Source organism: Manacus vitellinus, unplaced genomic scaffold (genome assembly GCF_001715985.3).
Source record: "Manacus vitellinus isolate BGI_N305 unplaced genomic scaffold, ASM171598v3 scaffold_25_pilon, whole genome shotgun sequence".
Classification (NCBI taxonomy): domain Eukaryota; kingdom Metazoa; phylum Chordata; class Aves; order Passeriformes; family Pipridae; genus Manacus; species Manacus vitellinus.
In genome coordinates, this window is record NW_021939882.1 from 5,441,208 (window position 1) to 5,463,891 (window position 22,684).

At 49.5% G+C, this 22,684-nt stretch overlaps 1 protein-coding gene across 1 annotated transcript in view; it reads left to right on the top strand.

The window, feature by feature from the left end:
* The window catches only part of ARHGAP26 (Rho GTPase activating protein 26), a 92,979-nt gene that overhangs the window by 23,574 nt on the left and 46,721 nt on the right, over positions 1-22,684 (top strand). Inside the window, exons 11-14 of the mRNA XM_029960282.1 lie at positions 10,548-10,584; positions 16,230-16,295; positions 17,038-17,112; positions 21,890-21,977. Coding sequence (XP_029816142.1) covers positions 10,548-10,584; positions 16,230-16,295; positions 17,038-17,112; positions 21,890-21,977 — 266 coding nt within the window. The remainder of the gene's footprint in view (positions 1-10,547; positions 10,585-16,229; positions 16,296-17,037; positions 17,113-21,889; positions 21,978-22,684) is intronic.

The window sequence follows — 22,684 nt, forward strand, 5'->3', positions numbered from 1 at the left end:
TGGACAAGTGTTGGAGTGATCACCGTGTTCTTCCCCCTGCTCTCCTCAGGGCTGGGTCCGTGTCTGTCTCTCCAGCTTGTTTTCTCACAACCTTTTCCATGCTGATCTTTGTACGCTCCCGATCCCACAGACGTGTGTTTTTGTCAGCTTTCTGGAGAAGATGTTTTTATTGTGTACGCTTTATCTTGCAGGTTTTCATGGCCTTCGTCCTGCCTGGGTTTGTTTTCTTATAGCAAATTTTTTTTTTTTGTTCTCCATGACCTGAGTCATTCCCATTGTTGCTTTTTCATCTCCCTGTCTCTCTCTCTTTGCTGAACAGAACGTTTTTTCCCTGCTCTGCCTGCTCTTAATCTCTAAGTTCACCCAGTGAACTTTCCCTGAACTGGAGCTCAGTCTCTCCATGCTTTGGGAGCATCCGTGCTGCCTCCCAGTGCAGCACCACTGCCTTGGTGGAGCCACACTGGTGGTGAGTCCCACTGGGCCCCAACCTGGCCCAGGGGAGCTCCTGCTTGGCCTATTTTTGCATCCCAGACTTCAAGATTATTGCCCCAAAAAATGCTTAGTCTTTTTTGGAGACAAGGTGGTAGCAGAGGATCCTCAGAGAATCAGCTGGAGCTTTCAGATGGAATGATACATCACATTCCATGTTAGTTCTTGTATCACATGCTCTTCTCACTGTTCCCTCCCTCTCCCTCCCCTCTTTGGTAACTCATTTAAGCCTGTAATAACAGTAACTTTACATGGAGTTCATAAGCTTTTATTTTGTTTCTAAAGCACTTAAGCCAGTGAGGTCTTAAGCCTTGACTTCAGGCTTTTATTCCTGGTTCCAACAACTGCTGCTTCACTGGCTGTCGTCTCGCCCAGCCACAGTCACCACTGGCTGCAGGCTGGCAGGTTTTGTCCTTTTCTTAAGCTACTTGGCTGACAGAGAGAACAATACTGAGAGAAGCATTCTAGATGATTTTTAAAAGAGAAAAGAGCCCTCTGGATTGCTTTTACACACCTAAAAGTGCTGTGCCACCCAGTTTTGGCAAGTTTGTGACCTCTTCTTCCCGCTGTGTTGTTGGGGATGTGCAGGAGTAGAGCAGTAGCTCTCCTGTGAATACCTCATAATTTCTTTAATGCATTCCTTGCTCTTCCTTGGGGGTCTGTGCTGCAGAAATTGGCTACGAACATTTGGCTTTGCCTGAAAATGGGTTCATTTGGTCCCAGGAGACCAGCTGGGTTTCACTCTCCCTTTGGCAGATGATGTTGGCTCTGCTGCACGTCTCCTCCCATGTTGTGTCACTGCTGATACCCCGCAAGGGAAACTTGCAGAGGGGTGAGAATGGGGATGTGAGTGTAGGTCCCATCAATGATCCACAGGGCATCATACAACACTCATCTCCCCTGTGGGACACCCACCAGCTTTGCTGCACTATGGGTTTATTGTTTTGGGGGTTCAGGCCAGAGGTGAGCGTGGTGGTGAGAGGTGGGTTGAGTTTGCAGAGTTCCTGGGGAATGGTGGTTAATTGAACCTGGATTGCAGCACAGTGTGTGGAACAGGACGGATCAGCTGCGTGTGGCAACTTGTTTGTGAGTCTGGGCCTGGAGAGGTGAACCAGCCTAAGGGAAGGGTGCAGAGGGGTTACATCCAGGGATTTCGTTGCATAGTTTGGTGAGAACTTGCTGTCCACCCTTTGGCTGTGCTGGCACCAATGTAGGGAGGCACAGAGCCTTGGCTGGAGTGACAGATCAAAGAGTGTGTGCTCGCTTTGCTTTCCTCTCTGCTCTTCATCACCTCTGCTTAGAATTATTTGATCAGGCAATTCAAGAAACATGTAGAAATTCAGGGAATAGCTTGTTTTTAGGAGAACAAACTCCCCTGCCAATTTGAATAGACTATTAAGAGTATTGTTTCCTACTTTAAATTAAAAATTAAAGTGAATGTTTCATTGTACAATGAGTTGCAAAACTGCCCTCTTCCTTTATTTCCTACTTTATTGGTTCTTACATTTGGTTCTTACATTTGGTTTTAAGCAGTAATTTCCTGTCCTGCTGCAGCCCCACCACTGTCCATGACCCAGGGGTTTTTCGTCTCCCAGCTGCAGCCCCAAGAGAAGGTCTGTCCTTTGAAACTCTGTTTTAATCATCTTATTTCTGTCCTTCTGGTCTCTCTGTTGTTCCACCCTTGATTTGCCATTTCTGGCAGATCCCTATGTGGAGCTGGGAAGCTTGGCTCTGGCAGGAGCAGGATTGGGATCAGGAGCCCGAGCCAGCAGGCAACAGGCTCAGGCCACACCAGTGTGCAGGTAGACATGTCCCACGCTGTCCCTCAACCAGTGTTTGTTGGATGCCACATGGTAGAAATGCTGCTCACGAGTGCTGTGCAGCTGTGAGTGCTGGGTACGTGCTGGGGTGAGTGATTTCCCAGAAAGGTTATTAGTTTTGTAGAATTTCAGGTTCTGTCTGGAAGGGGGTAAACATCCTGCTGCAGTTTTGGAGAGGGACAACCACCATTTAAGCCTCCGTCGGGCTGGCTCCCAGCTCCGGGGAGGAACCCTGTGCTGTGTCCCAGGGCTGCTCTGAGAAACCCTCTGCAGCCACCCTGGGCTCACAGGGGTCTCCCTGGGAGCAGAATGATGGAATTGTGTCCCCTTTCTGCTGCCTTTCCCAGAGCCTCAGCCACGTGGCTGACCCAGGTGTCCCCCACCAACAGCTGTGCAAACGGGGGACTGACAGTGGTCTCAGCTCAAGGACTGCACAGTGTTTAAACCAGCAGCCAGTGGTAGTTTAACCAGTGCTGGCACTAAGCCACCAGCGTTGTTCGGAACACCCGGGCAGTGTCAAACCTCTTTCACAGAGGAGGAGCGCCAGGCATGGCTGTGTTACAGTTATTTTAAAAATAAAGATGACACTGCCATTTAAAATTAGGCTGGTTTTGATGTGTTGAGAGCCTGTGTTTGTCAGCAGACGTTGGGAGGAGGAAGGGTGTGTGTGCTGGCTGGGGCTGGCTGGGCTCCAGGGCAGAGCTGCTGGAGGAGGATGTGCAAGTTGTTGCTCAAGCATCCTAGAAAACTTAGGGGAAGCTTAGACTAATAGAAGTTTTCAGTTTTAATCAGTCATTCGAGTGATCCCAACATATCTGCTCTTCTGGACTTGCCTAAAAATGCTGCTCTGGGAAACTTTAGGCGCTTTAGTTATTCCAAAAATGTATTTTACTGAAGCAGTTGACCTTTAGCTGCGTTATTCTGAGGCTGCCATATATCTGACATGCTCTGCTCTGTTGCTTCCACATAACCCCCAGAGTAGGTGCTGCTGGATTCCCTTTCTGCAGTTACACATGGGAAGTTGACAGTTTGACCCAGGTAATTTTTTCCCTTAGTTTGACCCAGGTAATTGTTTCCTTGGGTGACAAACATGGTGGGTTATATAACTGAGCTGAGCTAAGCAGCCCAGCTGGCTGGCAGGGAGCCCGGCCGGCCTCGGCTCCGGAGGCCCTTGGGAATGCCTGCACTTGTAATAAAACGTGGGCTTGTTTTTAATTAGAACCATCCTTTAGTTCAGCTCCGAGAGACAGGAGAGCAAGACCCGTGTAGAGGATTCAAGCCCCCAGATGCTTCACTTCTGATAGACTTCTTTTCTTCGTCTTTTAATCAGGCCCAGAGTGTGAGTTATGAGCTGAAATTTATGTTGGAAGGAAGGAGGAGGAGACAGAAAGGGGGACACAAGGTGGGAGATGACTCTGACAGTGATGAACAGTAGGTTGTGAGGAAAGGAAGGAAGGAAGGAAGGAGCTGCCAGGGTCCCTGGCCACCCTCTTCCAAATGAACAGCCTCGTCTGAATGACATAAACCAGCATTTCACAGTGGGTTTCTGCTGCCCTGCCAAGTTCTCCACTTGGGAAGCAAGGCATATTTTTTCCTCCCCTGCCACTGCAGGGAGGTTTGCAGGGATGTGGGCTGGGAGAGATCATACTCCTATCGGTATCCTTCTGGCTCGCAGAGCAAGGAAGGTTATTTCTAACCACAACACAGTGTAGTCTAGCTCTGAAAATCCTGCTTGTACTACAAAAACCTGGCTGTCGGACAAAAATAGAACAGGGTTGATAAGGCAGAGCCAGAAACAAGGGCTGATTTCATCAAGGTTGCCAGGTGTCCTGCTTTTAATAAGGAAATAGGCTTTTTGTACATGATCTGCCCTGCTTTGCTGGGATCCTGCTACTGGGCTGTGTCCCAACGCAGCATCTCTGCAGTGCTGTGCCAAGCGCGGGTGTCAGGTGCAGAGGATCCTGGCGTGGCACATACCTGTGCCATCTCACTCTTCTCTTCTCCTTTATTCCTTTCTATCCTTCCTCTTTCCTCTTCCCTCTTCCCTGTTGCTGCGGGGACAGGATATAGGGTGTCCTCCCCTCCCCAGGCTTGTTTATGCCATCCTCTGAAGGTCTCCCTGGGTGGTCAGAGGCTCTGGCCCCACTCTGGGCATCCCTGTGTGCACCATGGATATGGCTCTCTGTGGGATATGCTCTGGAGTGCGGGGACACGATCAGGTGCATCGCTGGTGTCCGAGTGAGGAAGACATTAAGAGGAAAGACTTGTTCCAAGTGGATCTTCTGTTGTCGGGCAATTAACGGGTGGGAAAAGGGATGTATGAGAGTTCCATCCCGTGTTTCCCAATGCTGGGCTGAGTGAAGCCTTGTGCAGGGGCTCTGCTGGAGCTCCAGGGTACTTGGGGTGCTGCAGACACCCCCCAGCACCAGCTGAGTCAGTCAGAATGGCTGGACACCAGCCTGGTTTTCAACCCATTTTCCCTTTTCTTTTATAAAAGGGTTACAAAACACCCACATGGAATGTCTGTGCTACTCCTGCCCATATCTTCCCAGCCCATCCTGGGTGGCTGGGAAACCACTTGGGCTACCAAATCTGAGAGAATATCTATTTATACCCTTTTGGCTTGTGCATCTTCTGAGCTGAAAGTCGAAAGATTCGTTCCTGGTTGTTTTGAGGATTTCTGAATATGAATCACAAGGAAATTGCATAATACTGCAGCATTTCCTCCCATTGCTCTGGGCCTTGCAAACACTGTGCTTCTCCAGGGAGACCAGGGAATTCTGGCAGGACTGGCCCCTTCTGATAGTCCAAATGGAAAGTCTGGATTGAAGGGAAGGTCCCGGCACAAGTGAAAGAAGTGTGAGGTCGAATCTTCCACTCCAGGGTATAGTGCTTGAAATCCTTCTCAGATGGAGGTTTCACTTCTTCCAAACCAGGTCTGCTGGCCTCTTGGTCTCCAAGGCTTTCCTTAAATCCCTGTTCCCTCTGAGAAACTGGACAATTCTTTCCTCTAGATTTTAGCCATTGTGCAGAATTTCATGCTGATGTTGGAACCTGAAGGATTTTTGGAACTCTGCTAAACACTGTGCAACCTCCAAGGGATGCAGCTTAGGTTGGGCCATTTTGGATTTTAAATTTTAAATGAGAATTTGCTTTTTGTATGAAATATGTGTTCACAGAAGGTTCATGGCACCCCTACAAGTGCCTTAAGAGAGCACAGTCTATGTCTTGTGGAGGTAAATGGACACCATGGGCAACAGTGTGACCCCTGAAATGAGGAAACAAACATTAAATTACCTAACATCATCTTTTCGTAGTTCCCCTTCCAACCCCCAGCTACTTCCTTTTCCTTTTCTTTTCCCACAATCCAGTTTCATCCCAAACCACCCACACACCCATTTGCCCTTTGCACACTCACATGTGTGATTTATTTAGGATCAGGTTGGAAAACTGATGGATCAGATTCTTCTTGGTTTATTTGTGCACAAGCAGAAAGTGCCATCAGATGATGAATAGTGGCTGTAGGACTATTTTAGGCTCTGGATGGTGGGCATCAGTGCCCGTGGAAGTATTTTAGGCTTTGTGTGGTCACTGTTGGTGTCTATAGAGTATTTTAGGCTCTGGATGGTGTCTCTAGAGGTGTTTTAGGCTCCTGATGGTGACTGTCAGTGACTGTAAGGGTATTTTAAGCTCTGAATGATGGCTCTTAGAGCATTTCTGATTAGGAAAATCCACAGCTGATGTTTGAGTTACCCACAGCTCCAGTGTTGTGTGTATGTGTGGTCATGGCAGGACTGAATTTGGAGGGGGCAGGAGCAGATGCAGTGTCTCCGTTGCTGTCTCTGCCCAAACTTTGGTGCACATGAAGTTGGGGACGTGGATTGAGGAGCAAGCACTTGGCTGTGGCTGTAGGTGGATGTGAGTGAGTTACCCTCTGGCTCAAATCACCGGCTCCGAGGGAGCAGGATGGCTGGTGGTGCTTCCCAGGCTATGTGTTCCTCTAGCACACCTTTGAACATTGCAGACCTCTTAATCATCCCTATAAAACCATTTCCTCATTTTATAGGAAGTGTATATTTGGTGAAATAATCTCACCAAAGGAAATAACTTGTTTTTTGATGAATTATCTTAAATATCAAGTTCATAATTGAGCATAGTGCAAGTGTCAAAGTAGTCATGAGTTGCAACTGCTGTTGTGCTCTTATAAAATTTATCCTTCTGGATTACTTAGAGATGCATCTTAGAATTTTTCAATAATAACTCATAAAGGCCTTGTTTAAACCTCCAAACAGCAGTGATCCTACAGGAATGAAACAACAGTAACTTCTTCTGATAAAAAAAAGATACAATCTGGTTTTGTTCAGGATATTTGGCCATCTACAGTATGAATTTAGGAAACTAAATTCAAGTCATCAAGGTCTGCAGATTTTTCATTAGGTTAATATATATTTTTTCTATACACATCACTTCTGAAACTGCCTAGTAAAGATATTTTGACTCTGAAGATACACTCAAAATGGGAATAATTAGTGAGAGGGTGATGTTAAAGCATCGCAGTGCTGCAGGGCAGGGATTTGTCTGCACGTTAGTCACTAGCCCCAGTTCTGAGTTTTATAACCCAGCCTGTTCCCACACGTGTCTGTGGGACATGGACCCTTCACCTCTGAGTGATGTTCTTTCCCTCAGATTTCCCACCCTTTGTCCGTGACTAATACTGAAAAGTGAAAGAAGCTTTTTATTCCACTGCAAGCTTCCTGGGTTTAGGTCTGTTTTCTCCAAAGTGTGTTAACAACAGGAAAACAGCGTGTGGGTATAAAAATACACTTATTTAATGGTATTTTATTGTCTGGCTCGACGCTGGGTGATGTGTGTGTCTGCAGAGCTCCTGCCTGGCCTTTTGCTGTCCTTGGCAGCCCTCCCACGTTGGGTGTTTGTTGGGTGCTGTCACCCTGTGAGGTGTCACTGTGCCATCCCTTTGCGTCGGAGCCCCATGTCCCGGTGCTGTATCCTGTGTGAGGCAGCCCACAGCCAACATGAGCATGGGAATTGTATGCAGACATGCAAGAGAGAGGATGTTGGGTGGGAAAAAAAATCAAATCCAGCCCTTGGCAGTTGTTTGGAAGAGGGTCCAGAAGAGGTTTTCCAGGACCATGTGTTCCCGGCTGGCTGCCCATCTCTCCTGGGACAAGAGGTGCTGCAGGCCCAGTCTTGGTGCTGTGTGTGTAGTGTAGGGAATAGAAGGAACCTCTTTAAAATTCCACACCCTTCCACAGGGGGAGGTTGGTCCATCAACTGACTGTCTTATATGTGAGGCTTAATCTTCAGAAGCATCCTTGTGCTTTAAGCCTGTAAGCATGTAAGCATGTTATCAGAGCTGTTTTGGAAAGAATAGAATATTAACATCCCGAGAGCCAAGCTGGGCAGGAGCCCAAGGGGTTGTCAAGGGGGCAGATGTGACCTTTGGGGCACTGGACAAGCCTCACTCTTGGACTTCTTGGACCTCTTACACAGCAGCCCCTTCCTCAAACTTTGAAACTTTCTCTTATCCTGAAAAATCGCTCTCCAAAAGATTTGAGGCAGTATAGGAAAAGTATTTATTTTAAAAAGTAATGCTTTTCTTGGAAAACAAAAGGATATTACAGATTTGAGGCTTGTTTAAAACCCTGATGATGTAGAGTAGTGTTAATGGATTAACACAGATGATGGATTAAAGGTTTGTCCTCAATAAGATGGATATAGGATCACAGTATCTCCTTGTTTTATGGTTGCACTTGACCTCTGCATGAAACTTCCTTCTCGTTGTGTGCACACTTTGCAATTAATGGCATAAGCATGTTGTTTCCTTACCTGCCCTTTTCCCTTGTTTTAGGAGCAGTCTCTGGTGATTAACAATCTCTATTGTTTTATGGATCCAAACTGGAACAGCGAATGCACAGGGTGATGATCTCCCTGTATCTGAGGTGCTGTGCACCATGACTCGAGCAGGATGGTTTGGGCTGGAAGGGACCTTAAAGCTTGTCTCATTCCACCCCCTGCCATATGCAAGGGCATCTTCCACTAGACCAGCTTGCTCCAAGCCCCATCCTTCACTGTATATAGTGTTACCTGTATGTCTGGGGTGAGCCAGGGCACGAAGCCCGCTTGTGATCCCAAGGAAGGGCCATGTGTCTCCAAGCCTTTGAGTAGAGTCACCTCAGGCTTTGTCCCTGGTCCCTTCAACAGAGGCTGGAGAGAAAAACCTCCTTAGGGAAGGCTGACACCATGGCTGGGGCTGCTGGGCAGTACCATGGGCAGGGGAACCAACGAGTGGTTTCCTTCCCTCTTTTCACATATTTTATTTTCTTGATATAAACACTGTTCCTAGAGGAAAACTCACATGCTGACTGCAGCTGGTTTTGCTGCTGAATCATCCCCCGCTTGCCAGATGTGGCCTGATGGATTTTCTCCTGCAATTAATTGTCTCTAGTTGGTCTTGCATTGCATAGCCAAGTGCCCTGAGAGGGAGGGAGGGGAAAGGTGTTCCTTGGAAATATCCTAGGAATTAGCATTGAAGGGTCGGTCTCTGCCCAAACCCCTGGTTTTGAGCTATTCCATTAGATCTGTGCTTCCCAGAGCGTGTCCTGGGTGGCAGATCTGATCCAAGGTGTCCTGCTGCCCTCTGGCTGGTGCCCAGACAGGCAGGAGAGCACAGGAATAGCCTGCGTTTGAGTGACCTGCAAGGAAAGAATCTGTTTATGTGCCCAAATGGTGACATGCTGTGTGACACACAACCTTTTTGGGGTGTTTTTGGTTTGGGTGGTGGGGGTGTTGGGCTGGTTTTGGGGCACCACGGTGAGCTCTGCTGTGGTGAACAGCGCGTGCCCGGCTGCCGCTGGCACTGAACCTTTGAGGACACCACAGTCAACTCCTCAGCCTCATCCTTCTGCTGGAGTTCCTAGGGGAGATCCCAGCAGCAGGGACACCGCTGGGAGCACAGACCCTCCCATTTTCAGTGTTAGTGTCAGGGATTGGGATCCCGTGGAGGGAATGCCGAGCCTGCAGCCCGGCGCCTCTCCCGTCCCCGCTGCCGAGGCTGTGCGGCTGTTGCTGCCGGTGTGTTGCTGTCAACACGGCCTTTGGAAACCTTCCTTCCCCCCCCGGCTATTTTGAGAGGAAGCATGTGATGCAGGCAGCTCCCTGTGCCGGGCTCCCTATGGAAGGGGCTTCCAGCCCTGTTCCCAGCAGAGGAAGGGTGTGAGCGATGCAGCTCCAACAGCCTGCATCGGCTTTTTGTCCTGTCCTATGGATGGTGCAGCGGTCAGCTCCAGCTGGGATGCTGCTGGAGCTCTGGGGGGGGAATGTGTGTGTTCCTGTAGGGACTCTGAGTACTGAAGGATTATTTTAAGCCATTTTACTCTGTTGAGCTGGAGAAATACAACCTGTCTAAGGCTGATCTTCTTACAGCTGCTCTTGGCATTATGCTGGGCTTTTAAACCGCCCTCACACCATGATTAAAACCTTCTGCCTGTGTTTTTCCCCTTTTAGTTGTATCCACTGAAACATCACTTTCGTCTCAAGTAGCCAGGCTGTAGTAGTGATCAGGATGGGAGAAGGAGCACTGATATTTGAAGGCTGGAGAGGCTTGGGATGGAGTCCGGCGGTGGCTCTGCTGCGGGCAGTGCTGGATGCATTGCCTCATCCTGCTGCACTTCATGTCCTCTCTAAGTTAATGACATTTCTTTTCCTCTTGTACTCTTTGCCTGACTCATTTGCTCAGGCTGTAAGTACCTGAAGAGGGTGGCTGCTTGCTCAGTGTCTGAGCTGCACCTACCAGAGATTCCTGTAATGCCCGTAAGGGAATTGCCTGCTTTGCTCCAAGGTTATATCTCCTTAATGTGTGTCTTTTAGAAGAGGAGTCATAGAATCATGGAATAGTCTGGCTTGGATGGGATCTTTAAAGGTCATCTAGTCCAACCCCACCTTCATTTTGTTTAAAAAGCCCTGTAGTTCTGGTTTTACCTGGTCCATCCCATTTGCATTCTCTTGTTGTAAGTCCTGTCCTAGTTATTATTTTATGACAATTCCAGAGCTGCGGCCTTTGGGTGCAGAAAGTCATGGTGGTCTTTGGGGACCTCGTTGCTGGGGGAGGTGGAGGCAGGTCCTGGCAGCAGACACCATTGGGGTGACACCAGGCATGTCAGCAGGCCCTTCCCAGCTGGAGCCCAGGTCCTCATAATACTTTCCTCTTGTGTTTTCCAGGTGTACAACTCGAACAAGGACAACCAGAGCGAAGGCAGTAAGTATTTCTTCTCAAGCCTGACCCCTGAGAGGTGACTGAGCTATGTGGGGAGTCAGCAGGAGAAGCTGGTGACACTGGGCTGTACTGGGCTCCCCTGGGCCAGGGGGTGACAAGAATTGGCATGGGGACCACAGGGTGACCCAAGGAAAGCTGTGTCTGGCACCCAGCAGGGACCAGGGGCAGAAACCTGATGGTGGGACCTGGGGCCATGGGGAGCAATGTGAGGCAGTTCCCTCTGCCCCTTGGGATGTGTCCCCTCCTGCCCCAAACTGTGGTGTCTCAAGGACAGTGCAGGGGTGCTGGTGGCCTTGGGACCTGCTCCTGATGCTCAGCAGAGGGTTCAGGTGTCACCTGGGACCAACCAGCTTTCCTTTCTGAGCCAGAATGTACAGTGTGAATGTGCCTTTCCAGAGGGGAATTGGAGCACAAATACAGGAGTGAGGAGGTCCTGTCTCATCAGGATTGACAAGAGCCCTTAAAAATAAAAAAGCTGTTTTTATTGTAGTTCAGGCAATCAAAGCCTTGAGTCAAGAAAGCACTTGTTTTTCTTCTTAGAGGAACAGTCGCACCTGGTCCTGCCTCTTATGTCCTGTGTTTTAAAACCCTTAATTGAGCCATTTCCCAGTAGGTTTGATTTGCCATAATTGCAATACTCCAACCCTCAGTCCCTTCCCTCCTTCCCTCAAAACCGGTCACGTGGTGGCCTGGGCTGACGGTCAGTACATGGTTCATTTTTGTGCTGCCTCAGACACGGCATTTTCATCTTGAGCCGAAGCATTTTTCTCACAGTAATTGGTATAATTTGCAGCTAATGTTCCTCACACGCATTTCAGCCCTTGCACAAAGCAGTCTCTTCCCCCTCTCTGCCATGGTTTTTCGTTCCCTTTGGTCCTCCCTGGCATCAGCTGCACATCTATCCTTTCTTTCCTCTGTGTGTTCCACCTGGCTCTGTGCATCACAGGTCATCCTTGCAGAGCTCAGTGCTGTGCCTCACACTCAGGAAGGGCAGCATGGCCAATGCCCTGTGGGGTAGGAACTCTGCTAGAACAGCTCATCTTGTCTCAGTTTTCCAGAGGGGCAGAAGGGGTTTTTGAGACACAGAGACCAGGACTGGCTCAGCTGCATCCTACCTGGCCGTGAGCTGTCACCGCTCTGTGTTCCCTGCACACAGCCCCTGGCTCTGCCAGGACTGTACCTGGTGATTTGGCTTAAGAGACCATTTTGATGGTCTGTCTTAAAAGTGAGAAGGATCTTCCCTATCTGCTCCACAGACTGTCCTTCCTGGCTCTGGAAGAGGGTTGGAACCCTTGGCTGTGTACATAACAATGCTTCTGAACCCTCCAGTTGGGCTGGGCTGGTGTGGTCAGAGATCTGAACTGCCTCAGCCCTCATTAAATCCGTGTCTTGGATCTCTGCTTGCCTCACCAGCCACTCTAAAATTGATTCAGGGACTGGCTTTCTGCCAGCAGCCCTTGATACAGGAGCTTCCTATAAGGACTTGAAATGAGTGCAGTGATTGAGTGGGTCCGGATGCAATTCCTGACCCTGGAAACCTCTATACCTCTGCTTCCTGCTTGTACTTATGGGAGCGTGACAGCACCTCGCAGTGCTGTAGTGGCACTTTTTGGCCACTGTCTAAATTTACAGAGCTTTTGGGTTTACATCCTGCTGAGTGGCCAGATGGCCATCGGCCCACAGGTGATTTATCTTAATCTGCTTTGGGAGGGGGGAGAAAGCCATGCTGAAGGGGTGAGTGGGTGTCACTGAACTGCACGGGCCAGGAGGATTTAGATGCACTAGTTTGCAAACCAGAAGGACTTGCCCTGCTCTGTGGAAACAAATCCTCCAGGCCATTTGTGCTTATTGCATGGAACAGCACAGAAGAACTCCTTTCCCTTCTCTCCCCATTTCCCTCTCCTTTTTCCCCTTCCACTTGGTTCCCCATTAGTTGAGGACCCCATCAAAACTTGTCTTTATTTTCACAAGCTCTTCACATACCTTGAGACCCTTGGCTGCCCTGTCTGCTGTGCCCTTGTCTGTGTGGATCTGGCCACCCCAGCAGGCACAGTCACGGAATCTCAGAATGGTTTGGGTTGGAAGGGACATTTAAAGGTCATTTAGTCCAGCCCCCTGCCAAGGGCATGGGCACCTTCCACTAGAGCAGATTGCTCCAAGCTCTGTCCAACCTGGCCTTGAACACTTCCAGAGATGGTGCAGCCACAGCTTCTCTGGGCAACCTGTGCCAGGGCCTCACCACCCTCATTGTAAAAAACTTCTTCCTTTTATCTAACCTAAATTAACCCTCAATCTTCCTTTCCCAAACTTGGCAACTCACTGGTAGTTTGAGACTTGAAAACTCATTTCTGGTAAGACTTGAAAACTCGTTTCTCTCTGGTCTCTGCTTCTTGGTTTCTCCCCGCCTCTGTGGCTCTTATTTCCTTGAAGTCTTTGAAACAATTCAAGCCAGTGATCATTTCATGGCACAGAAATGTGTGGTGGGGAGGCAGAGGAGCTGCTTTGACCTTGCACTGCCACGACCGACACACAGCTGGAGCCAGCCAGGCTTCACAGAGCTGATTCAGTCCTGCCCCCTTCCTGATGCTCTGATATGCCACATCAGCGTAAAGTGAAGGAATTAATGGATTAAATAGAAATAATCTGCTAGGCAAAAATAGAATGGGATGAGACCAACTCACCAGCACTAGAGATGTGATGCTACTTGAAGGTCAGATGGGTGTGGGGGTGTGTCTGGGCAGCAGCTGCAATACAGGTGATGTGTATCACTCCTGCCAATGTAAAATGTTACTGTGATAGATTAATTACAGCCTGGCTAGTACATCTCCTTGGCACTGGAATGCTGCTGCTGTAGGAAGAGCCTGGAGCTGAGTCTCACATCCTTCCCTGTGGAAGGAGGGCCTCAAAGGGGGCTCTTTTACTTGCCCTTGGACAGGCAAACAGGGCCTGTTGGAAATTAGGGTTGTCCAGCCCTGGCTCAGGCTGCCCTGGGCAGTGATGGAGTCCCCATTCCTGGAGGGATTTAACAGATGTATGGATGTGGCCCTTGGGGACATGGGTTAGTGGTGGCCTTGGCAGTGCTGAGGCAACAGTTTGACTCTATGACCTTAGAGGGCTTTTCTAACCAAGATGATTCCATGATTCTGTGATGTGGACAGCAGTAGATCCAAATCTGCCTTTGATCTGGGCCGTTGCTGAACTGAATCATTGGGTAAATGACTGAGATAAAGAGCAGCTGCTCTGTGAGAGGGGAAATCAAGCTTTTACAATGCTCATTAAAAGTTAAATTTAAGGATGAATAAAGGCACTTTGGATATTTAATCAGATATTATTTCTGGATGTAACTACTGCAAATAAATCCCCGACCTTTCCTGATCCAGAGCTCAGCAATGAGTGGAAGAGCTTATTCGTCTGCTTAGGGGGATTATTCCAGGTCACTTCCATCCAGGGGGACTGCTGGGTTTCCTGCCCCTGCTATTGCTGCAGGGAGGTGGGATCCCAGCCCTGCTTGGCCATGGGGCAGTTGGCTCTGCAGGGTTATAGAATCATGGAATCAGAGAATGGTTTGGGTTGGGAGGGACCTTAAAGCTCATCTCATTCCGCTCCCTGCCATGGGCAGGGATACCTTCCACTAGACCAAGTTTCTCCAAGCTCTGTCCAACCTGGCCTTGGGGGTTGGAGGTGTCTTTTGCTCAAGTCCAAACATGTGAGGGACAAAAGGAAAATTGTTGTTTTATGAAATCATTGACACTTCCATAAACCAGGCACTTCAGAGAGCCTGAAACAGTGATCTGTGTTGGCTGGACAGCACCATGCAGGGACACCCAAAGGTCAGGGTCATATCAGTGCCAAGCCAAGGCTGATCAGACCTGCTGAACCAGGTTTGCTGGTACAAGAGTGTTTCCACACTGTGGTTTTGTGCTTCTCAGGTACCCTTGTACCTGAGTGATCTGAGTTATGGCAGCTGTGCCCTGCTGATGCAGAAGGCACGTTGGTTTTATGCTGCATCTGTGTTTGGGGAGTGGTGCTTGGAGCCCTCCACGTGCCCAGGAAAGGGCACTGCAGCTTCTGGATATCCACACGTCCTATGGCACAGGCATCCTGCAGCTTGTGTGCTTATGTTGGCTCGGCAGGAAAGCCTGCTTGCCCAGAAAAACACAATAGAGCTGTTTTACTTTGCACTGTTTTGGGTCCTTGTGCCATTCATCAGACAAAGAACACCCCCAGCAGAGAACTCAAAACAAGGGATTAGGAAGGGACTGCTCCATGCAACCGTGAGCTGGCAGCTGGTCATGGAGCAGCAGTGGATCCATGTGTGAATAACAGTGTGAGCAGGGGGAATGCAAAGGAGGGAAGTTGCACGTGCCTTTCTGTGAGGGCACTGCCAGCCCTGGGCACTGGTCCCTTTCTGCCCTGCTCTCCACAGAATGACTTGTGTCTCTCACAACAGGGCATTCTCTGGAGTCTGGAGCCCAGGGAAGCTTTGCACACTGTGGGTCTCCTTCCTATGGAAGGTTTCCCAAACCCTTCTGTAGGAAGGAAGTAATTTTCCATAACAAATAGCTGTGTGCAGCGTTTTCCAGGCAGTGGTGGAAAACTGTCTGTGGGATGAATTTTTCCAGCAGGTGTTTGGATCTGTGTACAATTAATTCCTTGAAATTAGAAGTGAAAACCTGCATTGGCACGAATGAGTTGAGTTGTACATCCCATTAACTCCAATGTTTTAGCTCTCAGTCTCAGGCAGAGTCAGCTGCCTTCGGGACACCCTAATTTGCTCCAAATAAATATTTCATTTGTGCTAATACAAGAACCTGAACCGTGCACATCTGTGCTGGGTGAGGCTGAGTGGGATGTGTGTGGTGGCTCACAGGACAATATTGTTCAGCTGGACTTTTGCCTTGCTGGGGGCAGGAGTGGTTAGGGACAGTGCTGATGGGCACCCCAGGGGCAGTTCTTCTCCCACTGGGCATAGGAGGTGCTTCAGACAGAGATTTGACCCAAAATTTATTCCCGTCTCCCAGTTCCTAATGCTCTTCCACTGTCATGTGCTGTCAGCTCTCTTCATGTGATGTTTTTACCTCTACGTTTTCTTAGAATCACAGAACTGTTTGGTTTGGATTGCTCTCCAACACATGTGTGGCTTGGTTAGCTGGATGCAGAGCAGAAAGGATGTATAGGAATTCCCTGGGACTCATCAAGAATGCTACCATTTTGGGGGATTTGTTGTGTCAAAAATATATGATTTCCTTTTTTCCAAGCAATCTGTTGTCAACTTTCCAGACAAGTTTGGGTTATCTCACCTTGATACTAAAATAATTTTTGACCATCCACAGAAGTAGATGCCTGGCTGAGCCCAGGGCTCTGCTTCTCAGTGGGTGTGGAGGGGCTGGTTCAGAGGGATGTGAAGTCTGGAATGACGGTCAGCGTCTGTGCTTGCCTGAGTTACACCTGGTACAAGCTGCTGTACTCAGGCTTTTCTGCCCTGAACACCTCATTTATCTCTTTCTCCTCCTCCCTGCCCCATCTGGGCAGTGGTGCAGCATTGCTGGGGATGGCAGGGATTCAGGAGCATTGTGCTCTGTCCCTCTGCCAGGTGTTCATCACTTCTCTCTTCTCTTCCCCTGCAGCTGCCCAGCTGGACAGTATCGGCTTCAGCATCATCAAGAAGTGCATCCATGCTGTGGAAACAAGAGGTAGGGCAGCTTTGGGGCAGCCCTGCAGCTGTTGGTAGTGGAGCAGTTGCTTTCCTGCTCTTTTCATGGACAAAAATGACTCATTAACCCTCAGATCCACATCAGATGAATGTGCTCGAGCCGATGCTGTTGCCGAGACATGTGTTGGCCCTGTGGTTGGACTCAGCAAACATTGGGGCAGAGTTGGGCAGTAACACACTGGGTGTGCAAAAGAGGGGATGGGACCAAAGCCAGGGGTTCATTTGAGCATCCTTGCTGCAGGAACACTGCAAAGCACGTCCTTTCACGTGGGATAACAAGAGGTGGGCATGGCAGTCCTTCCCCAAAGCCTCTTGTGAAGACTCCTTGTATACAGATAGGATTGTTGTGAGCCTCTTGGCCCTACATGAGGGAGTGAAGAAATGCAAAAGGCTCAGACCTCAACCTGAAGAATGTGGCACAGTAAAATTTTCCCAAACTTCCCTTGTTAAGTGCAGATCCTTCATGGGACAAACTGTTGCTCCCCTGATGGCTGTGGGGAGGAGGAAAGGTATCCTTAGATCCTTATTCCTGAGCTAATTGAATGTAACACTTTTATTACGTGAAATCCTTGATATCAAACCCAAATTTTACCCTCTTCTATGATTTTTTATGTAATTGATGAGAAGGTTTCAGTGGCTTTGCTATTCGAGAAGCCAAAGAAATGAGAGAAATATTAGCAGCTCTTGTGACCTTCTCCTAATAAGCTCCTTGTTTTTCCTAGGGATCAATGAGCAGGGTCTCTACCGGATTGTTGGAGTAAACTCCAGAGTTCAAAAGCTGCTCAGTATATTAATGGGTGAGTATCTGGTATTTTGTTAAAGGCAAGCTGACTGTGCGGCTTTGAAGTCTTGCCAGCTGGGAGCAGAGGCTGTTGGTGGAGTCCCTAATTGTGGTGAATGTGCCCTTAGGAGCATGTGCTGGTAGAGGCTGGGAGGTCCCTGGGCACCGTTGGCAGGTCAGAAGGTAGGACTCGTGTAGGACGTTGCTTTATGAGGTCTCTGGTGCAGTCACTGGTGTCCTGCTCATATGCACTCTTTAGTTCTGGCAGCCTTCCCAAATGCAAAGCAAAATCTTCAAAGAAATAGCTGAAAGCTTTGGGTTTTCATCTCCTACCTGCCCCCCTGTTCCCAGCACACTTTGAAATTATTTTCTCCTGCGTGTTGCATGCTGCCTGTGACTCTTCTTGCTTTCCCTACGGACCTTCTTGTGCCTGTTTATCACGGTCTTGCCCAGACCTTTTCAGCATGTGTTTCCCTTGTGCCTGAGGCATTGGACCTTGCAGTTTTGGATGCTCAGGAGAGAAAAGCTGCTGGATCACACTGTGACAGAGCTTGGTGATGACATTTTGGGGCTCCCAATGTGCAGCCCCCTGTGTCTGCCTAGCAGCCTCAGAGCCTCTCACCTCTCACAGGGTGTGATGACCAGAGAGAAGGAGGTGTTTGCTCCCAGTGCATTTGTGCTCTGAACCAGCATTCCTGTGGGCTGGATCTGAGCACTGGAATGTGTAGGAGCAAATAGGTCTGGTGTCAGAGAGCTGGTCTTTGTTCCTGACGCAGGTCTGGGGCACCATGGCTGACTTTTCCTGGACTGGTTCCTTTTTTGGAAGTATTGTGTTTCCATCACCCACCATGGTGCAGAGCCCTGTGTTGGGTCGCACTTTTTGGGATATACTGGAGAATTGTTATCCTGACTCCCAGCCCAGTTCTATGTCAGCTACAGCCTGGGGGTTATTCTTGACCCAGAGAGGAACTCAGCCCTCCCTCTCTCTGCTCTGTTTACTGCCCCTCCAGTAGCACCTTCCCTGCTCCCTGTGCCCTTCCTGTGGTCCAGGCTGGTGCTGAGATTGGCTCAGGCTGTGTGGGACAAAACCATTTCAGCCCCTGACCTTGCAGTTAGCATTTCCATCCCACAGCTGTAGCCCTAGGCAGTCTGTGTGTCTGTCCAGGCATGTCTTGGACACACAGTTGAAGAGAGAACACATCTGAGCTGGAGCAGGGCAGCTGCCTCTCAGCCAGTCCTGTCTGGTGCTGCTCAGACTTGGCAAAACCACCTATGAAATTGTTGTGGGAATGGGGAAACAAAAGCTTAATAATTTGTTAGCGCCCTATTAAATGTGTTTGTTACTCCTTGGGGGAAATAAGTGGCATTTCTGGTCTCTTTCGTCTTTCCCTTCACTTATTAGCATTCCTTTGCTACAAGACTTCATTTTCCTTGCCCTCACAAAACTCCAGTGCTCCTTTCTCTACACATTTCTCCTCACAGGAAGTTTTAATCTGTTATGTTTCACTTTAAACATCTTTTCCTTCTCCTTTTCCAATTCCCCCTTCTTTTTACACCATTGAGGTGTTCACTGATCCAAGCCCATAGTGGCTGTTACTGCTGTCAGCATGAACCTATGGAAAATTGGTAATCCAGGGGTGATTGGAGCAGAAGGACACAGCACTATATCCGGGCTCAGGGGACCTCTGCGTGCCAGCTTTGCTCTGGCATTTGGAAAGTTTGCTGCAGTCACAAGAGCTGGTGACTGATGCTTTTATTAGAGAAGTTTGGCACAGGCTGTGGGACACATGAAGGTGCCCTGTGGCCCCCCAGGTCCGATGGGGGAGCCAGCGCTCTCCCGTGGCACACGTTGGGCACGGTTGCTTTAGAGCATCAGATGAAGAGCATTGCTCTGGGGTGGGTGCTCAGGGGTGCAGCAGGCCCACAGGCAGGTCCTCTAGTGGTGCTTGTTGTGCTGCTGCACCTCGTCCCGTGGGCTGGCAGAGCGATGGACCCCGAACTCTCCTCTAAGGGAGAAGGGTTGGTCTTGGTGAGTCCTGGGGCTGTGACAGATGGCAAAACTCACTTGGGTGAAGAGCTCTCAGGAGCTGGGAGGGATCCAGTTTTGGACGCCATCCAGCATCCATTATCTCCTCGGCGACTGAAGCCACTCAGCTGTCGACCTCGTGTCTCATAACACGGTGATATATTGCTGGTGGTTTTCCTTTGTCCTGGTGTGTCCTCGTTACTTGTTGGTGCTGGAAGCCCTGTTACAGGCGAGTGGAGGCTGGAAGCAGGACCCTCTTTGGGGATCCCCCGTGCCGTCAATCGTTGGGATGCTTTGCAAACCCATGACTCCATATCTTTCCCCGAATTGTGGGTGATCAAATCTTCATCAGCCCCAGTGTTTGGGCTGTCTGTGAAGTCAGTGTCACGCAGAAACATGCCCCTTGTCAAACCCCATCTGTTCTTGCTGCCCTCAGGGCTCCAATATCCTGCTGGCAGCAGCACCGCTCTGCTCGGACACTCCCGTTTGGATCCAACCCTTGTGAACGGAGGAACCAAATTGTGCTTACAACATCAGGTTTCCCTTATATTTAGAAATGAATGTGGGCAGCGTTACTGCTTCACATACAGTTTAAATGGCAAAAAGATCAAGTTTCCCTGAGCTGGTGTCAGTGACACTGCTGGGAAGGGCTTTGGCATGAGGTGTCCCTGCAGGAGGTCGGTGCAGGGACTGTGGAGCACCAGCTCCCCATGGGCAGCAGCTGGATCAGGGACAGCCCCAACCTGTGGGTTTCAGGTTGGGGCAGCAGAGCTTGTCACTGTCTGATCCAGTGTGAAGCAGTGAGGGGGTGCTTCCAGGGGCAGGTCATCTCCCCAGCCTTCACCAGCACCAGGTGCCATCAAAATGAGGACAAAACCCAGCACCTAAGCAAACTTTTATCAGTGGGAGCTCTTGTAAAAGGATTTATTGTGGTAGTGTGTCAGAGGACAGTGGGGGCACCAGCAGGTCTGAATTCAGCACTGGCATGAGTTACAGCATCTGATCTGCTCTTGCTCCTATTCCCTGTGGGCCATAAGGGTGGGGAGTGGGTTCCTTCATGCCCCTCACTGCTGGGATGAAACGTCCCTGTGGCTGTTTTGGAAGTCTCTTGGTGAGAATTACAACTGGGTGATGAGGTAGTGCCCCAGGTGATTCCCCTCGCCCTGGAGAAATTCGTGAGAGATATCAGATCAGTGATTGGCAGCAAAAAGCAGCTCCAGGGTTAATGCTGACTTTGGGCTAGGGGTGCTTTTCCAACCCCTATCCCACATTGACCCCAGTTCCTGTGGAAGTGTGTCCTTGTGGGAGGCAGAGCTGCGGCTCTGGCTGCAGCATCGCTGCCTGGGGAGACAGATGCTGCAGCTGGAACCCACGGCGCTCACTTTTTGCAGACTCATAAATTTGAAGGTCAAGGGGAACTGATTAGCTGCTCTGAGCCTTTTCATGGGACCGACTGTGGAATTTCACCTCGTGTGCCATGATCCTGCCTAGAAACTGCTAGATGAAGTTTTGCAGAGACACACAGTCCAGACTTGTTTGTTCTACTTAGGTTAAAAAGTTTTGTTTAAAAAAAGGTGGAACTTTTGGGGGGTTTTGTTTTCTTGTGTTTTTTTTTTTTTTTTTACTTTGCCAAGCTTATTTTGACTCTATTAAAGTTTCCTCCTTATAAAGGCAGTGCAGTAGGAAGTTTCCTCAGCATTGACATGGGAGGATGGAGTTCATTTGCGTGATCATTGTGTGAGACACGCATGATCTTTGTGTGAATATACATTTCTCACATGTTTACTTTTCCAGGTGCACCTCTCGATATTGTTTTTGAATTAAAATAAACCCATTGCTCCAAGGGAAAGCCAAACTCTATTCAGGGCATTCTTTTAAGTAGGTTGAAAATTACCCAATGCTTACCTGGGGCTTTAAAATTCAAAAGTGCATTATTTGTGTCTGTGAAAAGGCAGAAATACCCCCTGAGCTGAGCCTGTAGGAGCAGATGGTGCGAGCAGCTGTGGCTGTGTCAGCCTTGGCCTTGGGCATGGTGGGAGCCCCCGCGCCTGCGCCGCTCCCCAGGGACGCTTGGCACTGATGGGATCCCGGGATCCCCGCAGAGGCTTTCCTGGGATTTTGTTGGGAGCAGGATCCTGACTGTGCTTCCAGCACTGAGTTAGCAAAGCGTGTTCGTGGAGGAGCATCCACGTGGGAGAGATCAGCACATGGGGCACATCCATGCCCTGCCTCTCCCTGGCCGTGCTCCTCACCCCGGCACGGAGCCATTGCCGTGTTGGGACTCAGTGCTGTGCCTGAGGTATCCATGGCCAGGCCACTTCCTGCTGGCCTGATGGTGGCTGTGCAGGAGATGGGCTGTGATTGCCTCGGTGGGGAGGCAGATGCAGGATGACGTTTGGCATCAGTGGGAAGAGGGTCCCTGTGTCCTGGGTCTGTGTCCTGTCTGTGCCTGGCCATCACCGCTGTCACTGAGCACCACAGGCTGCTGTGCCCTCTGTCCTGTCACCCTCAGAGCCAAACTGCCCATGTCCTCGCTTGGGATGGATGATTCCCTTTCCTTTCTCTCCTCCCATCCCAGTGAATGTGGCCCATCCCAGGTGATGGACCCCACTCCCCTGCCAACATGTCTGTGGGGATTGGCTGTGGTCCCTGGGCTGGGAATAGTGAATAAAATGGGACATGAGAGTCTCTCCACACAGCTGAGGTGGCACAAAATGGAATTGTTTCCACTTTGCTTCACTTTTGTCTTTTTTGTCTTTTTCCTTAGATCCCAAAACAGCCACAGAGACAGATACAGAGATCTGTGCAGAGTGGGAGATCAAGACCATTACTAGTGCACTGAAAACATACCTGAGGTAAGGAGAAAACCCTCACCTGGCTTCAGGAGGGGTTCAGTGGTGGTCTGGGACATTACTGCCCCTTATTGCAGACCTTTAGCAACAGCACTTTGATAGAAACAGCAGAAACTGCTCTTAGGTAATTTATTCTGGCTTTTCCCTGACCTTCCAGCATGTGTGAGTATAATCTGGGGAACACGCTCATTTCTGACAGATGCACATATCATGCCAACATGATTTTAAAAGCTCATTCTTGCATCTCCTGCTTTGATTTAAGCTTTTCTCTGAGCTTTTCCCAATGGACTTGCACCTTCTGAGCTCGTGGCAGGAGCTGTGTGAAGGGTAGCGGCTGTAGAGCTTTTCCAGACGCGGTGCTGAGCTTTAGTGTAGTTATAATTTCTGTGTGTAAGTCGATGCCTTTATCGTCCTGGGTATCTTCCCACCGGGCTCGGGTGTTGGCAGCCGGCAGCATCTCATTATCCACAACATGCTTCTACCTGTTGTGACCACAGCTCCTTGCTCCCTGTGGCTGTTGTGTGCGTTGGGTTGTGTTTGACAGAGTGAGGGAGCACAAGAGAGAAGCTAAATCCAATTAGGCTGGTGAGGGTAATTAGCATGGTGGGTCTCAGCCTAGAAAATCACAGAACACTACAGAATTTTGCATGATTGGCAACATTTGCTCCAGAGTTTGAACTGTTGGCAAAGCAGAGGAATGTGGGCAGCAC